General features: G+C 45.8%; 1 protein-coding gene across 1 annotated transcript in view; it reads right to left on the reverse strand.

The window, feature by feature from the left end:
• Positions 1-22917, reverse strand: part of LOC119458996 (protein DDI1 homolog 2-like) — a 44399-nt gene extending 21482 nt beyond the window's left edge. The window contains 4 exon segments of the mRNA XM_037720846.2: positions 9551-9677; positions 16545-16691; positions 22391-22459; positions 22515-22917. Of these exon segments, the coding sequence (XP_037576774.2) occupies positions 9551-9677; positions 16545-16691; positions 22391-22459; positions 22515-22764 (593 nt within the window). The 5' untranslated portion in view covers positions 22765-22917.
• Positions 22918-24037: the final 1120 nt, after the last annotated feature.

The following is a 24037-nucleotide window of genomic DNA, read 5'->3' on the forward strand; positions in this document are numbered from 1 at the left end:
CTGCCCCCAAAAAGGCAGACTTAAACACTGAGCATGCCAATGCCATAGGTTCATATTTAGAAATGTGTGCACCAACCAATGTAATCAAAAGCCCTAGTGCACATGCCGTAGCAGATAAGTACAGCATTTCTTGAAGGAGTACAGTCAACGTCCGATTTTTTGGACTCTCTAGGGCTTGAGAAAATGAAACAAGATCAAGCAGTCCGAAGAAATGAATGCATGCCTTTTACTGCCCTCAAGGGCTCAAGTCACCACAGTCGCGTCCGAAATAGCTCTGAAGGTCTGCCAGTACACTTGCCAGCATCTCAGTGAATGTACTGTGATAGGAGATGGTGGGTGTGCGCGTTTGTAATTAAGGATCACATACTATGATCTTAAACAGCAGTTTCGACTCTTCAAATACAACGGAACGCACTGCATATGCTTGACCACCTAACACCACTGTATTGTGGAGAAGCTGAATTTTGGAAACTGGCACCATTTGTGCCGTGCTCTCCATGCGTTGAAGACATCGGCGGGGATGACGAAGGCAAAGTCGGCACCTTTACTGATGGCTCGAATCCTTTCAATATATGTCAACAGCAATCGGCGAAGCTCTGATTGTATAACATCCCAGCTACCGGTATGAAATAGCCACATGCACTAAGATATGCTTCCTCATGCACCAGTTTCACCCACTTGAAAAGCGAAATTGACCTGTTTACTACACATATAGCAATGAGCATGACAGATTTCACGAAAAACAGCAAGAAAAGCAAGTATGTGCGGCTGATCGCAGTGCTTCTCTTAAAAACACAAAGACTAAAGCTACAGAAATTATACCACTTGTGAAAAACTTGCATGATGGCACACAAGGCATCAATGTAACAGAAGCAATAGCTCAGTGCACAATATTTGCTGCCTGGAACGCGCAAAGTATGCAGAAGCACACGGCGTCTTTCACAACATGGCATCAAACACAACAGGCATCTTTTAGCTGCTTGCGCTTAAGTGAGCAAAAATCTGCTGACAGCTTTGAGAGTCCGCGGATAGTTCGTGGCTTCCAGTCCATGAAAAATGAACGTGATTCTGGCAGCTCTCGAATTGGTGGGCAGAGCTTTTGAAGCTGTTTGAGAAAATCAAATGCGGGAAAGCAAAAATTAAATTAAATTATAGGGTTTTACGTGCCAAAACCAGTTCTGATTATGAGGCACGCTGTAGTGGGGAACTCCGGAAATTTGGACCACCTGGGGTTCTTTAACGTGCACCTAAATCTAAGTACACGGGTGTTTAGATTCACCTTCACTCGACATGCTGAGGCATTCAGCGGCGTGCGAAAACATTCAAGAGATCACGTGCACGCACTTTTACGCCTTCCAGAAGGCGATCACTGACGATTTAGGCTAGAAGAAAACACACACGGATAGTAGAACTCCGTTTTTCAAGGGACCGTGAAAAAAACAATGCAGTTTCGACCGAAAGGCAAAGCAACGATTGCGAGAGCAAGTTAGTGAAAAGCTGCATGAAGTAAGGATAGTAGTTTTATCCGCCGTATAAACTTGTAAGCATAGGCATACTAACTAAATTACGGTGTCATGCACGCACAGGTAAACACGAACCCATCTCGCTCGAAGACAACGCTGGAGTAAAGGGCCGTTTATAGTTCGAATTAACGCACGCGCGCACGCTACGTCACGTTGGCGAAAACGAGGGCGCACCGGCGCAGCCAATATTACCCGCGGCTTCCTAGTTCCGACGCGCCCCGACGGGCCCAGCACCGAAATGGCTCCTGACCCATTTGTGCATCGGAGGCGATGGCACCGTCAAACCACAATGCATTGCGCGCGAATAAAAATGCACCCACGCCGATTCGCTGACATTCACAAATAGCCGTTCAAAGCGGCGCGCAGCTTGAGGATGGTTCTGCGCATGCTCCGAAGATAGCAGCCGACGGATGGCATCTCGGCTGGCGCAGCACAACTGGCGAAGCGTGACTAACCATAAACAACGCTCGCCCGCCGATAACGTCACGGGCCTAGGCGCGGCAGCAGCGTTTGTCTCTCGCTTCAACGCAAACTAAATGTCGAAAGCACAGCGCATACTAAGCTATCGTGCACTAGGCGCACTTGGTCAACATTCCAGATCATTTTGAAGATGACGCGCGCGCGGGCTCGCACTACGTGCACGTCGCAGATCGCTTTTAAGATACGGCCATGTGATGCGGCGGCCGCGCCGTATCGGCAATGTGCCGGCCACTTGTTGCAACGTGGCAGTCGCTTGTTGCAACAAGCTGGCTGCACCGCTAAATTTACGTGACCGCCACATTCAAACACATAGTAAGATAAAGGAAAATTACAGATTATTACAAATTACATGGAAGTCAATGTAGTATTTAGGTCGGGACCGCGAAAATACGACGTAGCAACCAGGAAAATGCAGCAGCAAGGAAGGTTTCAACGGGGGTTCCACTATTAGGAATTTTTTCTGGTAAAACTAAATTCATTTTTTCTTGATTTTGTGCATGTTTTGATGATACGAATTTTGGGTGATACGAATATTTCATGGGACCCCACAGAGATTCGTATCACCGAGGTTCTGCTGTATCCTTACTTAGCATACCTGTCTGGTAAATTGCTATTACAATCGATGCTCCGCCTTCCAGGCAAAACTGACTTTTTCAGGCGAAACTGCAGCGGTTGTGGCAAACAGTAGTTTCGGTTTGGCTCGGTGCGCGTGGCCGCCGCGTACCTTCAGAACTGCGTAGTCGCCCGTCCATGATCGCACCGACAGCAGCCGCGGTTTCGTCCGCAGCAGTTGCGGCAAACGGTAGTTTCGGTTTGACTCGGCGCACGCGGTGGCTGCGTGCCTTCAGAATTGTGTGGTCGCGGTCCATGATTGCATCGATAGCCAAACACTAGTTTCATTTTGACTAGATGCAATGGCTGCTGGCGCAATGCCACAAACACAGAGGAAGATGTCAAGGATGAAGAGCGCCGGCTTAGTAGAGAAAACAATCAGGATGTGCGTGCAGTAATGAAAAGCGTGTCTCGGATGAAGACGCACGCCGTGGCCACGCTGCGAAGGAAGTCGCGAAGCCTTAGCCATGAACTTTGCCGTGCAACACGACGGCTGCAACAACAGTCCGACACCTGTTGTGGAACTGCCCAAAGTTTGAGGTCCTCTGACGGAACCACCGAGGCCAAGGGGAAAGCTACGAAGAGTGGATCCTTCCGTTTACGGAAGCCAGCAGTGTTCTGCAAACGCTATATATCTTCGCGGTGGAGTCGGGCATCCTCCGCATGGTGTGGAGCGGTGCACCTCTCGCCGGCTCGCCCACTTCTTTTCCGAACCCCCATATCCCTCTACCCGCCAATGAGCTACCTTAGTAAATAAAGCTTGGTCATCATCCATTGCAATGACTCTGCACCAAACAGCAATTTTGGCCCCGAACTCCTGACGAGACAATGCTGGTTAGGCCCAGCCGGTGGGAGTGTCGGGCTGCATGTCGTCGCGGCAAGCTTGCCTTTGATATATGTTTGTGCCCGTAGACGAATACACAGATATCTAGCTTGAGATGACTCACACAAGCTGCACTGGCGGTAGCGCACGTGAAGCGGGTTTACGGGTGATCAGCAGGCGACTACCACCGTATAGCAAAAGTATGTGCGCATACTGGTATTAGCAGTGAAAGCTCATGTGTGGACAATGTTCCGAACTGATTAATTTTCAGAACACTTTAAACTGACTGTGTCTTGGAGTCAAGGTCATGATATTTGCACTTTCCGACGAAGTGCATCGCCACGGATAAATGCGAAATGCACTCGTGCCCTCAACCGCTTTTACCGCAATGCATTTGATATTAAATTGATTTTACTGTCGAAACTTGTTTTTTGGCCTGCCCGATAATGCAGACATTTTCACGACTCCATTTGTGCCCAAAAATATCAGTCGGTGAATGTACCGTATTTACTCGCAAAAATAAAAATATGCGCCAAGTTGGTGGGTGCACTTATTATGCGGGGTAAAAATTTAAGTGATTCTTTTTCCATGGCCACCTCTGAAAAAGTCAGTTTCGCCCGAAAGGCGAACCATCGATTGCAATAGCAAATGCATCGACAGTTATACGAAGTAAGGATAGTAGTTTTATCGACTGTATAAACTTGCAAAGTAATTTAACCAGCATAGTGTCAGCGCACACAGGCAAACATGAGCCAATCACACTCGCTGTCGAAACGTTGACGTGAGGAAGCGCGGTAGCAACAGAGAGCGAAGCGACCTTCGTGCCGTGTATCATTTCAACGCAAAGTGAGCGGCGATAACGGAGCACGCACAAAGGTATAAGCCGCCGTCGTACCTAGACTCAGCCCCCGATGCAGATCGCTTTCAAAATAGGGCATGCGCAGCCGCGCAATATGCAGTTGCTGCACCGCCTCCCTCCCCTCCCACCAGCCGCCATGCGCACGATGAAATACGGCGCATTTCCTTCCCGCTTTCCTCCCTCGAACGCGGGAGATAGAGCCACGGTCATCGGGGCAGACGTCAAAAGTGCACCTGGAGTGCCCATATGATTCCTATCGCAATAAAAGTAGGACACACAGGGAACAATTCGGCGTCCGATACAATCGTACCCGCCGGATTCATTACGTGGGTAAATGCACTATTTTCCACACACAATCTGAAGAGCCAAAAAGCACATGCATTCGGTGCAGACCACACACTGATAACAGGTGGCTAGAGCAAACAGAGTTAACGTAACCAACTCTAGAGAAAACGCTCCCCATAGTACACATGCATTTCAATCGGTAACCGCAAAAATAAACACCATACAAATTTGTCAAGCGGACAATCGACGCAGGACGCGCAGCCTAGCGTCCAAGCGACACTAAGGAAGCAGTTCCGCATCAAATTAACACTTCTGTGCCCACTGCGGTAGCTTTGCAGCTGTGGCATTGCACAAGATCGTGGATTCGATCCCGACTGAAGCAGCCACATTTCAACAGGGGCAAAATACAAAAATGCTAGCGCACTTATATTTAGGTGTGCATTAAAGAACCACAGGGGGTCAAAATTAATCTGTAGTCTGCCACTATGGCGTGCCTCATAATCCGATTGTGGTTTTGGCACGTACAGCCCCCCCCCCAATCGTGAGTACAGTTTCACACTTCTGTCACGATGCAATCTGCCGTGCGAGGCAACAACAATGTTAACCTTCTCTGGGGTTATGAGCAATGGCTCACAACAATGCCTCAAGCGAACACGTTTCACAGTGCGTTTGGTGTACTTCACAGACAAACAGCAGTGGTGCACGCAAGTTAACATTCACCGTCAACTCACAATTCTGATATTGCACAAAACGGTGAAGAAATTAAACATTCGCCGTCAACATCACTGCTAATTATCATCAATTAAAGGAAACAGCAAAGAAAGCTTCACTTACGTCGATTCCCACAGTGTGTGGGATCCGCATAATTTTTCTTTTCTCTCTTTTCCCACTTCGTTACATGTCAGTTGGCTTGCTCCATGTCCCCTCATCCTCCTCCCCACCGCACTCATCACTCTCCCCTCGGCTGGCGCACCTCATTAAGAAGCGCACTGCCTTGCTTGCCTACGGGATTTTCCAGCAACTACATTATACAGTCGAATCCCCCTACAACGAATGCCACTACAACGAAATTTCCGCCACAACGAAGATTTTCCGATTCCCCGCAAGCTGCCCATAGAAAGTGATACAAAATGTCCCTACATAATGAAAGCGTTTTATTCGGTATTTCCGCTTGAATGAACTTTTCGAGAACGAAACTGTGACTGAATTGAAATTGGAACTGCCGAGTAGCCAAATTAGAAGGCCCTTCCAAAGCTGTGACGATCCTATGTCCGTTGGAACGAGCTTTTTGCGAATGAAATCAAATTCAAAGTACCGATTTAAGCCACTGCAATCCACAGCCACGCGTGATCATCACACACCTGCACAAGACTGCACGGGATCACCACAATCGCTGCTGTTTTCTGTGGTCTGTGTCCGGTCGAAATGGCTACATCAACAAAGAAGCGTAAATTTCTCTCTCTCGAGAAGGCAGAGCACATATGATCGCCGAGGTGATCATATGTGCAAAGTCAGGAAAGACCACATTATACAGTAGCCGACCGATTTTCCGGACTTCGCGGGGACTGAAAAATAGTCCGAAAAATCGAGCAGTCCGAAAAACCAAACAGTCCGAAAAACTCGCCTCCCTCCCACCAAGCAAAAAAAATTATGAGGCTGAGAGCGGCTTAAGAAAAATGTCGCAGTTTCGCCCAAAAAGCGGAGCATCGATTGCGATAGCAAATTAATAGACAGCAATACGAAGTAAGGATGTTAGCTTTAGCGGCCGTATAAAGTTGTAAATGTGCGCTTACTAACTAAATAAGCACGGTGTCACGCGCGCACAGGTTACATGAACACATCTCGCTCGATGACCTCCGCGCTGTCTATTCTCTCGCTTCAACGCGAACGTCGAAAAAAAGAAGAAAAGAACAGCGCGTACGAAGCTACCGGCACTCGGCGCACGCCCTTTGTATCCATCGCAGATCGCTTTCAAGATACGGTGCCTGCGCGGCAGCAGCCGCAGGAGCTGAACGCAACTTCCCACCGACTACGTCGCCTTCTCCCCGTGCCCGCGTGCCCCGCGAGCACTTGCACGCGAACGAAGTCCGCGCGCCTCCGGCCGCCTTCCTCTCTCGCGTGCGCGAGGCAAGCTTTCACCTGCACACAGGGTATGGCCATAGAATAAAGAACCAACGGTATGGCATAGAATAAAGAACCTATGGCGCAACCGAAACATTAAAAAAAAGGAAAAAAAAAAAAAAAGAGAACGGATTCCGCTTAAGTGATAATGACGATAGTGCTGAGCTGACCGGAAAAAAAAAAGCAAGTGCCGCTTTTTGGAACGCATGGAGGAAGGAAACCCCAGGAGAGGCCCTGGCCAGCACGAGCGTATTGGAGAAGGTGTGGCGGAAGTCACGTGCTGTTTTTCGCAAAGGAACACTGGGAAGGGTACCCCAAATGTCAACGTTGCCATGACAACCGCGCTCCTGAAGCTTCGCTGCTGCTTTTTTTCCGCCGGTGTCTTTCCCGCAGCACCTTTTGTTCGCGAGAAAAGCTGACTTTGGGGTTTGGTGTGTAAGCTTGAAAGTTGTGTTTTGGGTCTTTGAGTATGAGTGTCGGCCAGCAATAAATACACTCAAGCAATCACGGCGCGGGTCTTCGTTGTCTTCTTCAACGTGCCACGGAAAAACACAGGAGCGCGTCTGCTTCACTAAAACTGCTACAGAAGTTTTGTAAGCTTTGTTTTGACGCGCGTCAGCAGCACACACTTCCGACGGCTCGTAACAATGCAAGTTCAAAGTTCGCGCCCATCAGCTCCGGCGAGCTGCAGAACCCCTGATTGGAGGCGCAAACAGAGGTGGCACACCAACATGGCTGCACTTCCGGCTTCAAAAAAGTGACGTCAGGGCCTCTCCTGTTTTGTTTCCTTCCTCCATGTTGGAACATTTTGTCGGCCAAGGAAGAGTGGGCATGGTCTCGGAGACGGGAGGATAGCGTGCGTGTACCAATCTTAAAGGCTATACAAGGGGGGGGGGGGGCACTGGAAGCTAAGCCCGGCCAAGCCAGCGGAAAATCCAACATGGCGGCCCCCAAGATCGGGTAGCGGGGCTCGGAGCGTGCGATTTAGTCCGGAAAATCGAACATTGGCACCTAGATTCGTCCGAAAAATCGGTCGCGAAAATGCATTAGCTCTATGGGAATGCTGACGGTACATCTGTGAAGTCCGGAATATCCAACAAGTCCGAATTTTTGGAGTCCGAAAAATCCGTCGGCTACTATCAGGTCCTGCACTATAAGCGATTACGTTATAAGTTGTCTGAGCTGTACAATTCAACCTTTGCCAGCTTCAAAGAAATGTTCTTATAGCCACTGTGATATCTATACACACAACAGGAAAAAGAAGTTTTTTTGTTTTTTTTTACTGCACACACAGGTTTGCGTCACTAGTGGCCAACTTCCCCTCTGAATGGCGGCGAGCGGGGTATACAGATTTTTTGCCGGCACTTGCCGCAGGGGCGCTGCATGTCCAATTCGAAAGAGCAGCACACGAGGCCTATACTACTTGAATTTCATAACAGTGGTGCACGGAGGGTCATTTCGCAATCAGTCACCAAGCAGCTCAATTTGGGTCGCGCGTTGCCGCAGTCCCACAGAGCGCTGATGCCGCATGCAACCAACTGGGCGGCGGCGCTAGTTTAGGCTCAGTACTTTCTTCCCTACATGCGAGCTTGACCCATTCCATCCAGTAAGCGCACAGACAAACTTTATGCTCACTGTCGTTCACAACTTGGTACAGAGGCGAGGCTTTTCTTTTACATTCTTCTAATGCCTCACCATAATTTTTGTAGTTTACAACTGTAGTGGCTTGGGGACCCACACGCCACTTCTACTGCCCTCAGTCTATCCCATGCACGTAATCTCGGGTGTAATCAGCGTTCAGCCACTCAATAAGCGGCAAACTTCTCGCACCAATTTCGGCAAATTTTCGGCATGGCGACAATGCACTGGCTGTTAGACCTTATCAATGCTGCTTCACCAGGTGTTGGTAAGTTTGCAGTTAGGGCAGCGAGAAACAGCATCGCCAAGGAAAACGAGGGTATGGTGGACAACCTGAATGGCACCTTTTCCCAGATTTTACAATACCGTGCACGCGAATGACATCAGCAAAATTGAGCAAGATGGCGTATGGAATCCAAAACTTTCATAATTAAAAAATCGGTCGGCGGCATGGTGACCCAGTGGTGTCTTCGCTTTCGACTTGTCTTCGTTATGAGCCGTGTCAACAGCAATGCGACTTGCTCACCGAAATAAAAACTGTCGATTGCATGTTTCGAAATTCATATTTATTTGCTCCGACTAATTTTAAAATTCCGAGTACTGAAGTTCGATTCAAAGAGAATACAAAATAGCATAACATTCAATTGAATATTAAAAAATATTGAATATTCACCCAACCCTACATATTGCCTCCAACAAATAGCATTGTACCAGCCAATTGTATAGCCACTCAAGGGGCAACAGCCACGACAAGACCGTATACCCATCTCAAGCCCATACTGTTTCCTACGCTTCCTTGTTCTTCATCCAGACATCAAAGGACTGGAATAACCTTTCCACCAAGGCTGTGCTTCAGTCAACCCTGACCTCTTCAAGTGCACCATTGTAGAACTAATGTATGAAAACAGGCCACCCTCAAGCAAAACAACACCTCAGGGACCTTTGTCGTACTAGAAATAAATACATACTATAATAAGATTCCCTCATTTTCCAATAAACTCAGTTGTAAGTGTACACGTATCTGTTCCCTTTCTTACCTGGTGTCCATCTTGTACCAATGCACCTTATAAGTGTTTGCCAACCTCGATACTCACTAAGCGTCATCTTGTTACGTGGGGTATAATATTTACCATATTAAAAATATGTGTTGGTGCCCCTTTAGGACATAAAATGGCCCACATAAAGTCACGAAGGATGTTCAGTGCCCACCTGATCTCTTCGGCAATGAGTCGTTGCGTCTCGGGGTCAAAGGGGTCAGCGTTCATCATGCGGATGCGCTGCCGGTCCCTGTCAGACTTCTCTTTCTGCTGCTCCCGAAGCACCCGCGTGAACAGCTCTGCACGAAAGCCATCAAGACAACAACACTGAGGAGAAGAGCAGACTCCCATCACACAAGGCCTTCATCCCAAGCAAGCAAGCAAAGCAGGGCGACAGGTCTACTGAACTAAGTGAAGTTTCCGTACAGTATAGTTAGCTGAGCACCGGATATCACGCATGTGTGATATCCTGTGTTATTTAACCACTGTACTACCAAAATAAACTTTAGATGCGAGTCAGGGCTCATTTTGTCTTCTTCCACTGTACCTTGTCGTTTGCACTACAGTTAAACCTGCTTATAACGAACCTCCATATAATGAATTCCTGGATATAACGAAGTTTTTCTATTGATTGATTGATTTGATTGATTTACTTTATTTGTCTTTCCAAGAAAGAGAGGAGCAGTCAGAAAAAGCTACTGCAATAAGTAGCTTGACGGGGTGACAGCCCCCTTAGAATGATAGCAACAGACAGTGCGTAGGACAAAAAAAATATTAAAAATGAATTAAGATCGGAGGAAATGAACAATGTATACACAGGAATAATTATAGATGTTGGTAGAAGATTGTTAAACATTAGTATAACAGGAACCTGATGTAAACAGTTTTAGCTACATTAAATAAATTATTAAATAAGGCAACATAGAGAAAATGTGGGAACATTGGAAGGATTGGTGCAAATGCACAGTCGAATGAAATCAAATAATGTTACAGAAAATTTACAAGAACAAGTCACGAAGCTCTTGCTATGTTATGTTTGCTATTTCGACATAATTTTTTTGTTGTAACCGGTTCAACAATGAAGGTAGCTGGTATCGAAGCATCTGTTTACCATAGTTAGTACGATTTCATGCTACCTCCCACTGTTCCGGATTACGTGTGTTATATGCAACTGCGTTGATTGGCTATGTTTTGCAAAGCGTTGTCCTGTTTTCTTGTGCATAATTTGTAGTGGCGGAAAAGCCTGTATTCGTAAAGTGATGGAACCCTTACTATGCGTAATTTCGTAAACAATTCAGCTGTATGGGACAAGTAGAGCACCTTACAAGTTAATCTAATAATTCGCTTTTGCAGTAAAAACAATTTCATAATATTAGCATTTGTGGTTGTGCCCCATACAAGAGCACCATAGTTCAGAGTGGAAGAGAATAGCGCGTTATAAAGAAGTAGATTTGTGTTAACCGGAAACAGTGAACAATTTCGCTGCAGGAGTCCAATAGTTCCGACGCGCGAGAGGCCGTGGGGGAGGGGGAGGGAAGGGAGGCGACGTTTAGCTGCGGCACCAAGTGCCTATTTATATCAGAGGCTCCGGCAACAGTCACCAACGCCGCACGCATTTTGAGCGAACGCGGACAAAACGCCGACGGCGTCGACAACAGTTCTGCGTGTTGCCGGTGCTGCTGCATGTCCAAGTTTATACAGCTGATAAAGCTAATACTATCATTACTCCGTATAGCTCTCTACAAATTTGCTATCGCAATTGATGCTTCGCCTTTCAGGTGAAACTGCAACAACTTTTTTAACCAGGAAATCAACGTGTGCTTCCCATGACATGGTGGCAGAAAAAAAGACGCCTAGAGTTTTGAAGGACTCAACGTATTCAAGCGATATACCATTAATAAATAGCGGATGCATGGGGCACACCTTATGACGCGGATGAAACATCAGAGCTTTCGTTTTTGCAACATTTAAACCCAGGTGGTTTTGTAGGGACCATTCGTGAATTGATTCAAGAGCCATCTTTGCGTGATTTACTAAATCAACAGCGGAGCGACCAGAGAAGAAAATGCTCGTGTCGTCAGCGTAGATAATGTACTTTACCGTCTCATCAACGCTGACGATGTCATTGATGTATAAAAGAGATAAAAATGGGCCCAGGATGCTGCCTTGAGGTACACCTAAATTAATCTGTCTTGAGGAAGATGCCGTTAATTTCTACATATTGTGAGCGGTGTCGTAGATACGATGATATTAAGCAGTGTGCGTTACCCCTAATACCATAGTGATTAAGCTTCTGGAGAAGAATGTGATGACTAAGGCTATCAAAAGCCTTTGTGAAGTCTAAAAACACACCTAGAACTAGGTTGTGATTTTCGAAGTTTTCAAGTATGTAGTCTTTTTGTGCAAGAAGTGCTAGTTCTGTTAATTTATTTTTTTGGAAACCATATTATACTGGGTTTAGAATGTTAACGAAGGATGCGAGTCGTTTAAGTATTATTTTCTCTAACCCTTTTGAGAAAATTGCCAGGATGGAAATAGGATGATAATTGGAAAAATCGTTTCTGTCACCTTTCTTGTATACAACAGTAACTTTCGCACATTGCATCTTACGTGGGAACACTCCGGTTGTAAGGCACATATTAAAAATATGAACTAGACAGTTCGCTATGATATCAATAACGTATTTAATTGGTGTAATTTGTATTCCTGATGGATTGAGGGACTTGCTGTTATTTAGCTTAATAAAAGACTAAACAACCTCGCTTTCACTCACCGGATCTAGGAAAATGGTGTGCTCGTTATGATATTTTATTGTTGGGATATAATTATTTGTGGACAAAGGGGTGAAAGAGGCAAAAAAGTTATTAAATGCGTTAGAAAGCTCCGATCCTTTAACTCCATTCCGTCCTTTACTAGTTTCGTAAGCGGTTCAGGAACATGACCAATTACCGATCTTAATTTTTTCCAAAGCTGTTCAGAACTCCCTTGAGAAGAGCTGAACAGATCGGTGTAATATTCCTTTTTGGCTAAGCGAATATTTTTGTTGACGCGGTTTCTGAATGCTTTATATGTTTTCAGTCTTTCGGCAGACCTTACTTGAACAAACGATCTGTAAAGTTGTTCACGTTTTCGTATTTGGCTGAGCAGTTCATAATTCATCCATGGTTTCGTACACTTTCTTGACCTACCAGATGTTTTGTAGGGGAAACATTCATCATAAATTTGCATAAATTTTCGTAAAAACTTTTCATAGGCTGCATATGGGTCGTTTTCTTTTAAAACATCGTACCAGTCTACATTAGACAAGCAGTCGCGGAATTTTAACAGCGTGACAGGGTTTATTTCACGGTACACGTAAGAGTGCTTCTGCTTTTTTAAAGTGTTAGTTTGAGACAGTGAAATGTAAACAGGCAAGTGATCACTTATAACATAATTAATAACGCCTGCCTTAATGTAAGAGCTGTTATAATTGGTTATGAAGACATCTAATGTTGTGGCTGTGTTTTCAGTAATACGTGTAGGTACAGTTATTACATTGTGACATAAGTGAACGTTTAATAATGATTCCAAGTCAAGTTTCATGGCACTATCAGCACAGAGATTAATGTTCAAATCCCCTCCGATGATTACTGTACACTTGTAGTCATCAACAAATTGCAAAAGTGCATCCAAGAAGGATAAGAAATTGGATATGTTTTGCCCCGGTGGGCGGTAGCAGACGCAATACACAAAGGAACCACATTTTAGGGTAATCACTTCGTAATCGGGCGTAACACATGTAAACACTGAAAGAATTTCACAATTCATTTCCCTAAGCGTTAAGATGCACACTCCACCTCCTCGCCTACTATCACGGTTTAGGCAGTGACAATTATACGCTGGCAAATAAAAAGCTTCCGCATCACTACAAAACCACGTTTCCGTAAACATAAGAACATCAAACGGGAAACGTATATCACTGAAAAAATATTCTATGTCGTCATGTTTGTTCCTTCCAGATCACAAGTTCAAGTGAAAGCAGTTTATTCTCTTGTTGAACTCGCTATAACCATGATATGGAAGCTCAGCCGGGTCAATAAGGTGGGGCAATAAAGAAACCATTTTAAGCGGGAGCTCCATGGATGCGGCAGGGACCTATCAAGCAGCTAGCTCCAATAGGTCATCTTTACTTCTGATTACAACAGCACGTGCACCCTCTGCTTTCCGAACTAGAACTTTCCCATTCGAGTGCCAGGTGAAACGATAGTTGTTTTCAGCCGCCCATGTACGCGTGCTGCGTAAGAGGTCCCTCTGTTGTTTGGTCATATTTTCAACAATGGCCACTGTCGATTTCACGTTTTTTAGGACCTTTCTAGCATCAAGCCATGCGTCACGTTGCGATTGCCGCACAAATCGAACCACGGTGCCAGGCTCTTTCCCTGGTTTAGCAGGGAGCCTGTGAACAGCGTCGACGTCATTTACACTCAATTCAGGAAGATTAGCGGTCTTTGCGATGCCATTTAGTTTTAAGAGCAGGTTTTCATTCGGAGTCCTCGGAACACCATGCACTTCAATATTATGCTTCCTGCTGTGCATCTCGAGATTATTTAGGGATGATTCCAGTTCTTTGACTTGTGCATTGTCACAGCAGGGTTTCTTTTCCAGAGTTTCGACGCGCTGTCTTAAGCTGCCGATTAAGACAGTTTCCCACCATTACTCCATAGAAGCACATGTATTTGAGACCTCTACGTAACGAAGTGGCAGCGGGAGACCCCCTCGATATAAAGAATTTTCCCCTCCGACAACCTAGAGATTTCGCCCCAAATTTTGTCGTTTTTGCGTGAGCAGCAACCGGAAACACCTCCGCCGCAACAGAATGCGAAGCGAGCGCATGTGTGCGTGCGAGCGTGTGCGAGGCAGGCCTGCATCCCTCGACCCGGCGATCTTGCCGCCGCGGGCGTGACCTTTCCCTCTCCCTTCATTCAAACCTGATCCTGCCGCTTGCTGCAGCTGGCCTAGCCCGCCAAGTCGGCACTCTCTCCTTTTCCAGTTGATGTTGCCGACACACTGGTGGACGCTGTGACTCATCACACTCGATGAGCGCGGACAAGCGCCGCGGGAAAAGCGAGCGAAGTGACCTTCGTGCTGTTGTCTATCGCTTCAACGCAAACTGAGCGCCGAGAACACACAGCACGCACAAAGCTACGAGCCGCTGACGCACCTACACTGCTAGACTCGGCCGCAACGCAGATCGCTTTCAAGATACGGCCCGCGCAACCGCGCGCCGCCGCGCAGTATGCAGTTGATGCCAGCCAGAGTACAGTACAACGCCGCTCCGCTATCCCCCCCCCTCGCTCCCTCGCCGGCGACTCGAGCGCAACGGAAGAAGGCGCGCTTCCTCCCTGCTTTTCTTGCGTGCGCGAGATTCTGCTCCCCTCACACTTTTTCACTCGCACATGCAGCATACGGAGCGCGGCGACTGCGTTATCGCCCTTGGACTTTATACGGAATATTTATGAGCCGAAACCAATTTTAGGGCCACAACGCGTCACAGACACCATCTTTATATAGCAAATACAGATCTCAAGCGCCATACTTTTGCTGGCGGAAACCGAAAATAGGTCATAGTTGTCGCCCCCGGCACTTTGGGCGGCCAATGCCATCGTCAAGCCACCAAGCCAAGCAACATGAAAAGTCAAAATGGCCGCTCGGGCCGGCGCGGGGTGGCAGTTCGCAACGTATGATGCGGGAACGGTCCCACAGTTGCGACGCAACAGCGGGGTTACCAATACATTGGGTTCTATGGGAGCTGTGCTGGGATCGGCCGAAAACGACGTAACAGCGGGGTTCTACTGTAACACTATACGACACTACGACGCCATCATGACGCTCACTCTTCGTTTCCGATGCCACGCGCTTGTGCGAAACGACACGCGTCCACGCATCCGGTACCTGGTGTGACATTCCAAGGATGAGTGCTTCGACGAAAACGGGTGCGCGTTACAATTGAGGGCGCGTTAGAATCGAGTAAATACTGTAAGCGTTTCTTTTTCGAATTTTCGTGCCGAACCTGCATATAACGAAATCCTCTTTATAACGAAGTTTTTCGGGAATTCGTAAATTTCGTTATATCCAGGTTTAACTGTATTTACTTTCATGTAAGTGGAAGCTTTATTCTCAAAGAAACTTGAACTGACAGCACAGCACATGTGCACTTGCAGAGGCAACAGGGAACCAACGAAGAAACAATTCTTTTCACTATGGTTTTGTGGCCATACGATTCTTCAATGAGCAATAATAGCAGACTGTTGCTTGTTTATGCAATTTTCACACACATTTTTTTGGAGAAAATGCACATAAAAAAATGACATGCACATTAGATTCGAGCATGAAACCAAAACTACATTAGCAACAAGCTATCATCATTGCATTATTAATTTTTTTAACCCAATCCACACAACATGGCACACAGCTGCAGTAGCTTTGTATCGACTCAGTATTTGCGTGAGGTTGCCACGGTCTGCAAGGCATTTAAGAAATGTATATCTAGAATGCCTAGATGGCACCAAAGATCAGATGCTCAGGGCTGTTAAAAGAGATAAGGAGGCCAGTGACGGGGACAATCAGTGATGCCTGGTCCACTGTAAATAGAGTGCAAGAAATTTTGTTTTGTTATTTGGAAGTGATAACAAATCATCATTACTATAACTCTTTTGAAAACTTTAGTGGATCTGTAATCTCCATCACAGATCCACTAACGTTTTAGACAGGAGCTTCCAACCACCTTTGTAAACTCGCATGTAGTATAAATTTTTGCCATTTTTTAAGCCCACCCTCTTTGTAACACCCGACCGGCCTTGATAGAAATGAAAATCTAGTATGTGAACAATGGGTGACCAATATGTTCTTTTATTTGTGTAATTATTATTTGCAATGACCACACAAGGTGAGAAATAACTGAAGCACTTGACATAAATAACAGAAGATATCAGACAGCCAGTGTTTGCACTGTTATTTTCCCGAAATTTCACGTGTGGAAAATTTACTTGTACGGCACAATTAACCTTCAGCTGCAAGTTGGCACCTGTGTTCCCTCTGTGCTGTCCTAGTGTGTGCTCCCATTTTTCATCATCAACAAGTGAAGCCACACCACGCTGCCTGGCTCAAAGCAGAGAGTTCAATCTCACCAAGGTCACCCGACAGCAGGGCATCAGCGAGCTGTGGGTTGTTGTGCTTCAGCAGGGCAAGCTGGTCGGGGCTTTTGAGGATCATATCTCGGATGAAGGCCGGCTCCTCTTCCTCTGCCCCACGTGGGCCCAGGCTCATATCTGTCTCTGGTTGGGAGGGGGAGGGGGGGGTCACTCAGCTTGCAACAGACAACTCCGCAAGATCAGTGCAGCCCCTTCACTGGCGAAAACTACTAGGTATGTTCATAAAGTTCACAATATCTGCATCCTAAATTTGGAACAGTCATACACGACAGCCACCAGAATGGCTGCATGCCTCTCAAGTTTTAGCGGAATTTGAAATGCGGAAAGCAGATCCCCTGCTCGTGCTTCCAACAACTTTCCCGATGGACGCTGCCATTTTTGTTTTCATGCTGTAGCGGTATTCCGCAGTACTATCGAGAGCACAATTTTTATATTCAGCTAAAGCTGGAGAGACGTGCATTCATTTTGCTCACTATCATGTGAGACACTTCCAAATTTATGGCACCGATAATAAAAACTTCATGAACGCCCTTTCTTAGCACTCCGGCTGCATTTTCTGTAAGCCAAACTGCACAAGAAAACCAAAAGCAGGCTACGGTATACACTTGTCCCACTGCCTCTCGCCATATTTTTGTGTCGCTGTGGTAATTCCTTTGGAAGCAGCCACCGTCCAGCTTGCTCAGCTGTGCCTGCCAGTTCCTAGTCTGCACGCACTCTGCCAAGTGAATAAAAAGACAGGTGGACCAGAGCACTGTGGTCCTGCAAGCCTCCAGCAACAGGATGTCGGTTTCATTTCCCAAGACAAACTAAGAAAAAACAAGAATAGCAAGAACACCCTTCTGTCGAAGGTACTTTTTCTCTTGTGGCTACATTTTTGTGATACTTATTTGCTCTGTCATGCGCTCACAGTTACTGACGGCCAATACATAAATGTATTTCGGTGCCAAAAGAAGCGGCAGCTCTCATCGCAAGTCTGCTTTCATTCTGTTGAGGTTTCAGAATAGCTATGCGTGGCCGGCTTGCTTCTCGTTAATATTTATGCGTTGGTCCAATGTCGAAACTGTTCCATAAAGCAACACTTTTAATCAGAAGAGAGCACTTTTCCCAAAGTCTTTCTGCATTGTGCAGAAGATATGAAATTTCAATGAATTCTAGCTATTTGATGGGCATTTTGCTGGTACGCCTAAAAAAAATATTTGACAGGCAGTTCAAAGCCCTTTGCATGCTGCCAGAGGTGCACCAGAAGCCTTCATGCTGTCATTATCTCTGGCACTAGCACTGTTTCTTTTTTAAATTCGAAAGTGTGGATTTGCATTTTTGGGTGGTTTAATGCCTGCCATGTTTCCAATAGCACGCAAGACCTTCACTATGCCGATTTTTCAAATACGGAAAGAAAAGAGTTTCTGAGGCAGTGCTCGGCCATTCCACCAGAACATTAGGCAAAAACAGTGGCAGTAACTGCCATTGATGCACACGGCAGTTCACAAGAAAAATGCAGGGCATATGGCGTAATCAGAATGTTTTGTTGTCAATTTAATATGTTTAGAGTTCAATTAAATTTCTTCTTTATAGTGCACACATTTACTTAACATGTCTTTTTCCTGCATATGTGTTACTTAGAAATGTTCAACGGCTCACTTGCAGTCAAACTCTTCATGGGCCAGTGCCTTGTCAGGCTGCAGTTTTGCAGCTTTTACTTCAATGCTCACACACTTGTCATCGAGAAATAAAAGTTCATTGATGGGTTGATTTACACACTAAGTTACTTTATTATCTTAAGTTAAGTATTCTTTCAGCACTCGATCTTCATTCATTTATCAGTAAAATCTCTTAACAGCAGAGAAAATAAAGGCCGAAACTTCCAATTCACTTTAGCAATAGTTGGTGGGTGCGACATCACTAACTTCAAGGTATTCTCACATGTTTAGAACATTTTCGTAAAAAACAAAGTTTTGAGATTTTACTCGGTTGAGTCCGGTTTCCTTGACATGCAATCAATATGTTATTAATTGTTAATTAATTATTATTATCAATATGCTCTTAACTACTCTCATTTGATCAAAAGAGCTAAGACGAGAACTTGAAGCGCATCTTTTGTTTTTAATTTTTGGTGACTCGCATCTCACTCCCACATTTCTCTCACTCAACACAACCGACAGGCCTTGACGAAGCGCAAGTTCCTCTGCGAGATGCATTCGATACATTTATTTGTTCACAATCACACAGCACGCTTTCGTTTTCTCAGTCAAAGCGTGCTATGCCCAGCACAATGGCTGTGCAGTTGTAGAGCACAGTAGTACGCTGGCAAGCGTCATGTGGGTGCCGATTGTCTGGTTTAATATTTCAAAAATGCACAATGGATTACAAAGGATGCCGTAATGGGGGGGTCTGAAAGTGACTTCAACCACTTCGGGTTGCTTACAGTACACCTAAATGTATGTACTTGAGTATTATTGCATTCCATCACATCATAACGCGGCCACCACAGCCGTGACTGCCACTTTCTTCACTTTTTTCTTTATGGCCTCTGTGCATGTATGCCATCCTATTGTCAAGTGACATGGCAGAAATAACACCCCACAGCTGCAAGCCATGAGGTCTCCAGGTCACTGACTCATTTATAATTTCCGTACTTTGCCCATAGCAGCTGGTCGATGCTGAGCTAGTTAGTGGCGCAGGACAAAAAAGTAACGTAACTATATGAACTGCTGCGGACTTTTTATTCATTTGTGCAATCAACAGTAGCCATTAGGTTAAGATAGTTTTGGGCTCGTGACAAAATCCGCAAGAATGCTAAGCACCTCCACAGGTGCTAGGAGAATTGCATTCAAATCGACTTAGCCCCGTATTCATAAATGCACCTTAACTTGAAGCTACGCCTTGACTTAGTCAAGTCCGGCTCAAGCCAATGCTCCACATGAACATGCCCAAAGAAACACAATGAGCATCTTGGGCATGTTGAGATCAGGTACTATCTTGAGCCAGACTTGACCAAGTCAAGCAGTGGCTTCAAGATTCATTTCTGAATACAGGGGGTCAACCACCACAAAGAAGCTGACAATATTAATCTTGGGGTTTTATGTACCAAAACCACTATATGAATATGAGGCACACCTTAGTGGGCAACTCCAGATTAATTTTGACCAGCTGGGGTTCTTCACTGTGCACCCAATGCACAGTACGCGGGTGTTTTTGCATTTTGCTCCCATCGAAATGCAGCTGCCAGAGCGAGGATTTGATCCAGCACCGTCGGGTTTAGCAGCGCAACACCACCATGGTGGGTGAAGCAAACTCACTGGTTATATTTTAAGACTTTTCACTCAGTTTCAATTTTGTCATTACTGCCTTTCTCTTGGTGCCATCCATAGTGGGGAGCCATTGTTACAATAAACAGCAGTTTCTGCAGGTGATACTATGGGTGCACCTTGGCCAGCACCATACGTGCACATAATACACAACCAGAACAGACTACAAAAAAAAAAAAAATCTCAGCGTAAGCATTATTTGTGCAGTTACATTGTGTGTTTTTACACAGTTCTCAGCCTCCCGCTTTCCTAAAGCTACGCCAGACAAGATTTATAACCATCTCTAGCCAGTCAGTTTCATTACCTGCCAGAGAATCTGCTGCCAGCATATATTTTGCCCCACAAGTGAACCCTTACGTTCAATGTGGTCATTTAAAACATTTTGCAAACACTCCAGCTATTTCGGAAAACATTGCCACCACTACATGGTAACTGAACACTGCTCTTGTACGGAGGTCGAGAAACTTGTCTAGAATGTGCCTATGCAGCGTGAAGACAAAAGTGTCATAAAATGAACAGCACAAGGAATGATAACTACGTATGTAGCAACCACTACAACCATGAGTTGCAGAACATTAGCAGCTGCATCCATAACACAGCCATAAAAGCTGTCACCATGAAGTCAACACATTGTTTTCATGTCAAAGTGAGCTCAGTAACACTTTTCAGCAAGAACAATTTCACTACACAGAGGTTAGAGGGTTACAATGCTTAAATAACATCATGAACAGCAGCACCAAAGCTGCTGTGATGCATGCAAGAAAGTGTTTTAGTCAAGCAGGTTGCCAAAGAAGTCAAAAAGGAAAGTGGTTGCTAGTAAAAACAGAGGTACACCAGCTATACATCTTACCTCCAATCAATCAACCATGCATATCATGAGCAATGGGCAATCTCGCAGAAGGGTGTTCCACTTCCTTAATTCGCAAAGAACTTTTAAAGGTGACGCGCAAATACAGAGTCAAGTTGAAATAGCTGGAAAGTTTTCCTCTTTATAGAGTAGATATGAATTGCCGAGATTAGTTATTTGTTAACTATTTTACAAATGGCCCTTAAGAAATGGAAAATTCAAGACCTTTTTCAAAGAAGCAATATTGCTAACATGCTTCAAAGTGAACGCTGCCATGCAAAACATCACTGCATTTTATCATGTTAAGCTACACTTTTTTCCACTAATAAAACTTATAATTTATAAAGCACATTCCCTGAGAAATAAACACAATGACTGTTTAAAAGTACCTGAAGCGAAGCCTGAGCAAGTATTTGCCTACAGTCTCTTCTTCACCTTAGTCACCTGCACTTGCCAAACTAATTTTGTGGCTAACAACAACCCGCTTTTGAAACCTGCTAGGCTCAGGAATTTTGCATTGCCCTAGTATGTGCGACCAGTGACAGCAATAACCAGCTTATGTGCTTATCTTCAAATCAAAACAGTCTTTATCTAATGTGTGACAAGGTTAGCATCAGCACTATTAGTCATTGGGCATCTTATTTGCCATAGATTTGTCAATTCAATACTGTTCAATGTACTGATGGAAGCAAGGCCAAATAAATTGGATCGTTCGCAGCACGTGCAGCTATTGAATAAAAGCAGCTTGCTCTCTAAGAATCCATGGAAAACGCCAAGTGCCCCTAAACAGAATTTGCCTTTCCACCATTTCGAAATGCATTAAGCAATACTCTCATTCAGGTTTTTATGCTTTCAGCACTTAATGATCATTCTGTTGAACTTCACAATGATGATAAACATGACACCTCACTGCGTACTCATTCACAATTTGGAATAAACAGTAAAAGAAAGCTTAGCCACTGTATACAAGCGTAGAAAGAATATAACAGCTGTAGAGATGAAACAAACAATCTTCAGCATGGCGCAGCTTCCTTTCTTTACTTCAATGTGTTGCTTGTTTCAGCTGTGTCATGCTTGTTTGGCAATAAACCAAGACAAGCCGTGACACAGCTGTTTTGCAATCAAACACACTTATTTTTCAGTGCTTCCTTTTGTCTGCTACACAACTACTTCCTGCAACGCTCCATAGAGTAGCTGGATATACGTTGCGCTTTCATGATACGAGGGCGAATTGATAAAGCAAGCAAGTCGCAAGCAAGAATGCGTTTTTTTTTTTCCTCAAACCGAACTTGTAACCGTGAATCGCTCCCGAGGGCATAACACCAAGGTGCTTAAAAACAGAACGCGGTCCGATAGTCTGCCAAACAAGAGCCAATGACAACCAAGGCCTTCGATACCGAATCACCACTCCGATTCGGGCGCAGGGTATCTGCTTCACAAGACTGTCTCTGATACTATACACGTACGACATGAGATATGACCATGACACGTAATGCAGATCAGTTTCGTGCATCGGCGTTACTTCTCGACTGTGGTCTTCGTTAGAATGTTTTGCACAAAACGTGTGTGTCAGGTGTCGAGTCGGGCGCGGATGGGTTATTACGCAAGCGTGGTGGGGAACGGCCCAGTCATGCTGCCATGCAACCATGTCCAGAAAAAGGGCTTGCTACCTGAACTTTGGCCGGCCGTCGCCGGGACAGGGATACGACTGAAATCTAGCGTCAGGGGCGGTCCATCACCTGTAAAGAGGACGCGAACGTAGAGAACGCGGCTTGCGACCAAGGGCCGCCTCACCAGAGCTAGTGGACGCGTTGGTTGCGGGCACCAGGTGCTGAATGAGCAGCACATCGCCCTCCTTGATGGAGTGCGATGTGAGCGAGCGCTTCTCGTCCAGCAGCGGTCGGCCTTCGTGCATGAGCACCATTTCCCTGGCGGGCACGCCGGACTCGAACTCGCAGAGCGCCTTCAGCCCCTCCAACTCCATCTCGGCACCCACGTCTAACATGTACAGCTCGCCCGAAAGCGTCGTCACAGTTAGCTTCATCGCTGATCGGGAAGTCGCGGTGGTAGCACCACCACAGAGGACGCAGCAGCAGTAACCACACACAGCAGATACGGCGTCTGCTGCGACCACGAATGACTGACGCCGACAGCAGCCTGCCCAGCCGCGGCGGAACGCGGCTCATGTCGATGACCCTGGCGCTCATTGCTCAATCGCCACACACGCAGCGCACGCGCCGTTACTAGCCGTTACAGCCAGCATTTCGGGGGCCGCCAAAAATACGTTCTGACTGTTTGTAAACAAAGACGGCGCTCATATGACAATAAAGTTACCGACGAAAGCGCTCCAAACACTGAACTGGACGATATTTCATTTTGAAATTCGCTCGATTTCATTCTCTAGTATTATTTGAGCCCGAACTATCCAAACGACGGATGGCAGCGCAGCGCACTGTGCATCGACGAAGGCGAAGATGAAGAATTAGACACAGTTTTCTATGGATTCTTATAGAAAACAACATGAGAAAAAATTTCTTCCCCCATGACTTCATGACTTCCAGCAGCTGCCATCCTTTTGGCACAGCATAATGTGTGCAATCAATGGCCTCGGAGATGCGAAACAAATTGGTTATTATGTTTCTTTTTTTGTTTTTTTTTAGGGGGGGGGGGTGGGTCTGGCGGTCATTTATAATTCACAGAACGGGCTCCCCATAACTCTGAACCGTAGAAATTTCTCTGGTGTGGTCTATAGCCCATAATCCACCACCACTGAGTGCCAGCTTCCTGTAGCTCCCTGCATTATTTTCTTGCAGGCATTATTTTTCTCAAGTCCTTTTCTGTCGGTCGGTCTCTTGCCGAGTAAAGTGGACCCATCCCAGTGATATGGTGCAACCGTAGCTTTATTAAAAGATGCCTCTGCTAGGGTGCCTCAAGCCCAGCGCCGCCGTCCAGGGTGGAGACAACCCCGCTGGCGCCGCCATATTGAGTCACACGAGCTCAGACTCAGCTACGCTTGCGTTCATAAATAGTGTTACTCGCGGCGCACTTCCAAGTGCTTTGCCTTGATGAGGATTTTTTATCGGTATCGCATCTGCACATCTTTATAACCAATAGCCGTTAACTCGTCGAAGGTCCAAGACTTAAATGTATGGCGCCGGGAACATGCCCCAAGTTGCCTAATTCAATTACATTTAACATGCCGTGTGTATGTTTGAAATACGCACTATTTTTTTTTTTTTTGCGCTTCGATGCTTGGTGTAAAGGTTTGCGACCCCCTGTTGGTTTGGAAGTTTTTCTTTTTTTGCTGTTGTATTTTT

Source organism: Dermacentor silvarum, chromosome 7, assembly GCF_013339745.2.
Source record: "Dermacentor silvarum isolate Dsil-2018 chromosome 7, BIME_Dsil_1.4, whole genome shotgun sequence".
NCBI classification, from domain to species: Eukaryota; Metazoa; Arthropoda; class Arachnida; order Ixodida; family Ixodidae; genus Dermacentor; species Dermacentor silvarum.